Genomic DNA, 7,572 nt, shown 5'->3' on the forward strand with positions numbered 1-7,572 from the left:
CCAAGAGTTGGAGGTTGCTGTGAGCTGTGATGCCATGGCACTCTACCCAGGGGGACAGCTTGAGGCTCTGTCTCAAAAAAAAGAAACCAAGAAGATAAAATTGACATTAGCAGTTATGGGAAGATGTAGAACTTAATCCTTTCTTAACAGTTTTTGCTCAATATTCATTAATTTTCTTTTGCAGCTTATTTTGGCTAGAAGTTATTGTAAAGAAATAAGCCTCTGGGCCCAGTAGCTCACACCTATAATTGCACCACTTTGGGAAGTTGAGGGAGGAAGATCTCTTGAGCCCAGGAATTCAAGACCAGCCTGGGCAACATAGAGGGACTCCCATCTTTGCAAAAATTTCGTTTAAAAAAATAGCTGGGCATGGTGATGTTCACCTAGAGTAGATGCAGCTGCTTGGGAGGCTGAGGACAGAGGATCACTTGAGCCCAGGAATTTGAGGTTACAGTGAACTGTGATTGTACCACTATATTCTAGCCTGGATGACAGAGCAAGACCCAGTTTTTTGGAGAGAGGGGAAGGAACAGAAGAAAGAAATTAAGGTATTCAAATTTATCTTATGGTTATCTTAATTCATTGTGTATTACCTATTCCAATTCTGGAATCAGATTATTGAAAAGTAAATATTCATGGAATTTGAAGATTGGCCTACATAAATGATGACATTTTAAAACACACTTATAAACATTTAATACTTTTAGACTAGACCCTACAATGTTTAGGAGAATTTTAGATGGGGATATAATCTTTAAAAACTAGTTTTTAATTTTTATTTATTTATTTATTTATTTAAGAGACAGAGTCTCACATTGTTGTCCTTGGTAGAGTGCTGTAGCATCACAGTTCACAGCAACCTCCAGCTCCTGGCCTTAGGTGATTCTCTTGCCTCAGCCTCCTGAGTAGCTGGGACTATAGGCACCCACCACAACGCCTGGCTGTTTGTTTGTTTGTTTGTTTGTTTTTTTGTTGAAGTTTGGCCGGGGAGGGTTTGAACCTGCCACCCTCGGTATATGGGGCCAGCACCCTACTCACTGAGCTGCAGGCGCCACCCTAAAAACTAGTTTTTTAAATAAATAGTATTCTAATACAGGTTTTTATGAGTACTAAAGGTTCTGGCATCCAAAATTTATTTTCTGTGTATAGGCTGTTAATCTTTTGCACTTATACATAATATGAAAGCAAAGTATCATCCTCTCATTTCCATCCCCAGATATGAATCCATCCATTCATTGTTTTAGGTATGTTTTGACAAACATAGTAAAATTCCGCTTTCATGGGAATGGGAAGACGGGTAGTGATGGGACTTTATCTGTAGGTTCTGTCTTCCCTTTTCTCTCAGTTCTACTTCCGTTGCTTGTCACTTACAGTAGCCACTGATCCCGTGGCAGTGGCCTCAGTGCTCTGTCCTGCGAACACTGTTATCGCTTTCTTCCTCACACTCTCTTAGTACTACTCTTCCCTCTTTCTTCACTATGGTTTTCAACAGCTATGCTACTTTAATTTTACATTTTTTTGAGAAGCCTATATTTCACCTAGATCTGTTCTTAAGACTAGAATTGTGCATAGTTCACTGTAACCTTGAACTCCTAGGCTTTAAGCAGTCCTTCATCAGCCTTCCAAGGTGAAAAGATTACAGGTATGAGCAGCTACACTCAGCCAGAAGTAGTCTTTTTAAATAAAATCATTATTTTTTAGTTGTTTTTTTTGTTTTGTTTTGTTTTGAGACAGGAGCCTCAAGCTGTCCCCCTGGGTAGAGTGCCATGGCATCTCAGCTCACAGCAACCTCCAACTCCTGGGCTCAAGCGAGTCTTCTGCCTCCGCCTCCCAAGTAGCTGGGACCACAGGCCCCCGCCACAACGCCCGGCTATTTTTTTGTTGCAGCCATCATTGTTGTTTGGCGGGCCCAGGCTGGATTCGAACCCGCCACCTTGGGTGTATGTGGCTGGCGCCTTAGCCACTTGAGCCACAGGTGCCGAGCCAGTTTTATTTTAAAAGATTACTAAGAATCCGTATGGAGAATATTAAATGGCAATATTTTATATTATATTGATATTAGATGTGATTGTTCTGTGCTTGTATCCCTACCCCCCAAAAGCTTCAGTTGACTAATTTCTATCTACTTGTGACTTAATTATTGTTGTTGTTATTGTTACTTATCATTTAGAGCTATTATTTAGAGTTATTTTAACTACCCTGTAAAGGATAGGTAGAAATTGGAATTTGGTCAGTTGTATTAACAAAGGTCTGCAGTGACTTTTTTTTCTCTATTTTAATTATGTATTACAATTATTTTCTTTGGGGCCAAATGCTGTGGTTCATATCTGTAATCCTAGCACTTTAGGAAGCCAAGGCAAGTGGATTGCCTGAGCTCAGGAGTTTGAGACCAGCCTGGCAAGAGCAAGACCCTGTTTCTTTCTTTTCTTTTCTTTTCTTTTTTTTTTTTTTAAAGAGTTGGAGTCTTACTTTATCACCCTTGGTAGAGTGCTCTGGCATCACAGCTCACAGCAACCTTCAACTCCTGGGCTTAGGTGATTCTCTTGCCTCGGCCTCCCAAGTAGCTGGGACTACAGGCACCCACCACAACGCCCGGCTATTTTTTGGTTGCAGTTTGGCCAGGGCCGGGTTCAAACCTGCCACCCTCTGTATATGGAGCTGGCACCCTACCCACTGAGCCGAGACTTTTAGTTTTTAAAAATAGCTGGGCATTGTGGCAGGTGCCTGTAGTCCCAGCTACTTGACAGACTGAGGCAAGAGGATCATTTGAGCCCAGGAGTTTGAGGCTGCTGTGAGCTATGACACCATAGCATTCTACTGAAGGTGACAAAGCGAGACTCTGCCTCCAAAAAAAAAAATTATTTTCTTTTTTTTATTAAGTCATTTGTACATAAAACATGAATACATTTATGCCATTGTGGGATTCCATGTGTTATTTGTACAAATTGGAGTATTTACATCCTACATAGCCTTCACCTCATTTACCCAATTACATCATTAAGACATTTGTGTTCTACACCTGAGAGATCCAACTTGTATTTGCAGTATGCTCCATAGGTTGGTCCCACCATTAAACCCTCTATCGACCCACCCACCCCTTTCCCTCCTCCCCCCCAATTATTTTCTTTAAGTTCATTTTAGAGCATATGCATCTAATCTATAACTCATAACATGTGACCTTTAAGTATATTAATATACTTAATCAGAATATTGGTACTGTTATATATTTTTTTACCTTAGTTTACTTTTTATGTACTTTTTAAAGAAATTACATAACCTGTTTCTTCTGATTGTAGGGCTAAGAAAGAGAATAGTAATTGAAGCTTTGCAAGCCAGATATTTCCCGATCCCACAATTATTCCAAATAAATTAAACTTGGCATTATAGGTGCTAGGTAAGAGTGAGAACATTTATCATTCAAATCCTTTTGTTTAAAAATGTTACAGGCAAAAAACAATCTGCAAACATTCTCTATGATAATTTAATGGAGTGTAAACAAATTAGATATTAAAAAAAAAACCTTAATTTGGTGCAGTACCAAAAGCTATAAGCCCAAGGATCCCCCTAATCAAAAAGCAACATTGAAGAATTATCACAGTTCTCAAGCAAAAATAAAGTACCAATATCTAATTAAAGAACACTAAAATAGAATTTAATGTTATTGAATGTCCTAATAGTTAAGTTTGACTGAATATAACAGAGAAGCCCAAAATAATGTTGGCTTAACCAAGATGGAAGTTTATTTTTCTCTCAAGGTTGTTTCTTCCTCTCTTAACTGAAAGACGTCCAAGGGAAGGTGGGCTTGAGCTGATAGTGGCTGTGCAGTGTCTTCAGGGCCCCAGCCAGGCTCTCTGCCATCCATAGCATGGCCTTCCATCTCTCCATTAGCTTCTGGTCCTCTGTGACTCTAAGACATCGCCTTCTACTCAAGACTCCCCGCATGAGGAAAGGGGGCCTGAGACTAAAGATGAGTCACCTGCCTTTAAGTGGTCCTCCTAAATGGCTCGTTAGCATTCTGCTGAGTCTGTTTACCTGAACTCAGATGTCCACACATAACTAACTAACTGCAAGGGAAACTGGGAAGTGTAATCCTTTAGCTGAACAGATCAGTGCCCTGGAAAATAAGGGCTACTTTCTTTCTCCTCTTTTTTAATGTGTTGGACTCAGCAACCACCAATCTCTGTCCCAGTGCACACTGTTTACTGGAGGGAGCCTTGACCAGCTAGCGTCTTATCCGTAGCCTGGATGACAGTTACTCAGATTTTGGCTTTAGTTCCCCATTTAGTGTGGCCCTTTGGCAGGGCCACTTACAGAGATTCTGCAGTTGGGGCTATGACGTCTTAAGTCCTATAAGCAGAATCTTATGGGAGGTGTGTATCACTGGTTACCTGGAAAAACCAGATTTTCAAAGAAATCTGTGAGTACAGAAATGTTGGGCACAGTTTGTTAGTGTTAAATGGCAGCAAGAAGAAGGAAGTCAATTATAGGCTCTTTTCTTGTCTTTAAAACTCCAAGTCAAGACATTCCTTCATTCTTTTCCCATGCAATTTTGAGTAATCAAAGAGGTTAAAATGGTTCACCATTGCAGTGTTCCAAAGTAATGATAAACTAAAGCGGCTAAAATCCATGCCCAGAAATGGCAGATTTCTTCCCTATAGTGTATCTCAGAAACAAATTTTAAGTATTTGAATTGGGTAATGCTTCTGTCTTTTTCATAGAAAGATAGTGCATTGCTGGCAAGAAAGACTTCATAAATCTCAACTCCAAAATTGGTTTTTCCACACTCTAGCTGTGTGATACTGAGCTGTGTTCTCAATGGTAAAATAATAGCGTCTGTCTCATGGAGTTTAAGTTAAATGTGCTAAGGAAGAGGGAATCCCCTGGCCCCATCTGACAGCAGAGGTTACATTTAGTGTTAGTTCCCTGTCTCTTTCAGCAAGTTTAAAACACGGGAGCTTTTCCCAAGAGATTATTATAGCACTAGGGACTTTGGGTTTTCTATTTTTAATATAGAATTGTGTCATGCTGAGAGCTGTAAAAATAATTACTTTCTGTATTTGCATGAAGAATTCTTTTGGTATTATAGTTCTAAATGACTTTAAGGTCAAAAGACAGGATGCAGAAATTTTCTGAGCTGTAGGTATTTGAAGGGTAATGGTATAGGAAAAAGTGAAACCAGGACTATGTTTTTAAAGGAAAGAATTTAAGGTTTAAAAAGGGCTTACAGGTGGGATGCAGGCTGGGAAAACTTAGTTGTAGAAAATCTGAGGAAATGGACAAATATTTAAATTGACCGTTGAAAAGAAATCTGAATTTTATTCTCAACCCCAAAAGACTTCCTTCAGTTCGAGCTCCCAGGCACACCACATTATCAAAACTCCCCATTTTATACCCATATGAAAATAAAGCTGTTTGTACAGTTACTATGTGAATTCAATTATTATCATTTCTTTTTCTCCTTTTCTGATGCTGTATTTGGCCTACTCCTGTCACAATATGTCTTGTAATTTGATGTTTTCTATCATCTGTGAAAAACACTGGCATTGATATGCAGAAGCCAAGACCCTTGGCTTGGGGTTAATTAACCCTTGGGAAGGGTTAATGCATCATTGATTTGATTTTGGAGTCAAATATAACAATTAGTTTACCAGTTTGAAGAACATTTAAAAGTTTCTTCTTAGAAAAAGCCAAAAAGAAAACATTTATTAGCAAAATCTTTGCTGGAATCTGTGAATGCGTCCTGGTGGTGGTGGTTTGTGCATATTAGAGACTGAGATTAAGAAGGGTGATGGCAACAAGAACCCCAGAGGTGGTACCTATACAGAGAGAGCTATATACGGTTGGTGAGTGCTTGGCTGTTTAACACCTGTGTGAGATCAGCCTGAAAAGGGGTACTTGGGTGTTATGCTCTGATACTCATGATTTGGTAATGGTAATTTTTCATACCCGTTACAAATCCTGTGACAGCCAATCTCATTCTTCCTCACAGGACAGAGGTCAGGTCAAGGACACCTGTTCCTTTGTTTGAAAAGCCCCCAAGCAGGCAGATTTCCTTACCAGACTTGTCTCAACAAGAGCCTCAGCTGAAGACACTGGCGAATGAGGAAGCACTGCAGAAGATCTGTGCTCTTGAAAATGAACTTGCTGCTCTCCGAGCTCAGATTGCCAAAATTGTGACCCTGCAAGAACAGCAAAATCTCATTGCAGGTTTGTAAGTTCTACATTTGTTTTAACCGGCAAACTGGAAATTAGAGAATGCCATTTATTTTAAAATTTATTAGTAACAGCTTTTGGGGTTGTTAGAAAACTGTTAGTCTTCTTTGCATAAGTCCAGTATGGAGCCCAGTCAAACTTAGATGGTGTTTTTGTTTTGAACAATCTTTTTGTTTTGAGACAAAGCCTCAAACTATCCCCCTGGGTAGAGTGCTGTGGCATCACAGCTCACAGCAACCTCCAACTCCTGGGCTCAAGCGAGTCTCCTGCCTCAGCCTCCCAGGCAGCTGGGACCACAGGCACCCACCACAACACCTGGCTATTTTTTTTTTTTTGGTTGCAGCCATCATTATTGTTTTGGCGGGCCGGGGCTGGATTCGAACCTGCCACCTTAGGTGTTATGTGGCTGGCGCCTTAGCCACTTGAGCCATAGGCGCCGAGTCTGTTTTGAACAATCTTGATGCTCTCAGAAAGGATGACTTAGGAAATATTTTTTGAAAATACTGGGCCAGGTGTGGTGGCTCATGCCTGTGATCCAGCACTCTGGGAGGCCCAGGGGCGTGGATTGCTTGAGCTCAGGAGTTCGAAACCAGCTTGAGCACACAGTGGGACCCCATTTCTTTCTTTCTTTTTTTTTAAAATGTTTTTATGTATTTATTTTTTATTAAATCCTAGCTGTATACATTAATGCAGTCATGGGGTACGGTGTGCTGGTTCTGTATACAATCTGAAATATTTTCATCAAACTGGCCAACACAGCCTTCATGTCATTTTCATAGTTATTGTGTCAAGACATTTATATTCTACATTTAGAAAGATTCACATGTACCCTTAAAGGATGAACCATAGTGGGACACCATTTCTAAGAATAGCCAGGTGTAATGGGGGGGCGCCAGCTAGTCCTAGCTACTTGGGAGGCTGAGGCAGGAGGATCTCTTGAGTCTGGGAGTTGAGGTTGCTGTGAGCTATGACACCACGGCACTGTACCCAGGGCAACAGAGTAAGACTCTGTCTCAAAAAAGAAAAGAAAGGAAAATGCTGAAATTCATGCAGTTGCTTCTGTTGTGACTGCTTTCCTTTCTTAGGGGAAACCTAGTTGTTAATGTCCACGAATTTCTGTCTACTCAGTGAAAGGAACCCAAGTTTTTGTGGTTTACTACCCTGTTCCTGATGCAAGCACTTGACTTTTCACCTTCCTTTCCTGCTCTGAAATAGGGATGGTGATAGCTGGTTATTGTGAGAGTAAACGTGGAAAGTATATAACATGCTGTTAGCACATAACTTCTTTTTTTTTTTTTTTTTTTCATTTTTTGACCAGGGCTGGCTTTGAACCTACCACCTCCGGTATGTGGGGCTGGC

The 7,572-nt window shown here is 40.4% G+C and overlaps 1 protein-coding gene across 1 annotated transcript in view; it reads left to right on the forward strand.

Moving 5' to 3' along the window:
• MTFR1 (mitochondrial fission regulator 1) overlaps window positions 1-7,572 on the forward strand; it is an 80,717-nt gene that overhangs the window by 67,563 nt on the left and 5,582 nt on the right. Inside the window, exon 5 of the mRNA XM_012809794.2 lies at window positions 5,990-6,207. Within this exon, the coding sequence (XP_012665248.1) occupies window positions 5,990-6,207 (218 nt within the window). The remainder of the gene's footprint in view (window positions 1-5,989; window positions 6,208-7,572) is intronic.

This window comes from Otolemur garnettii, unplaced genomic scaffold (assembly GCF_000181295.1).
Source record: "Otolemur garnettii isolate 467f Iridium unplaced genomic scaffold, OtoGar3 scaffold00113, whole genome shotgun sequence".
Classification (NCBI taxonomy): Eukaryota; Metazoa; Chordata; class Mammalia; order Primates; family Galagidae; genus Otolemur; species Otolemur garnettii.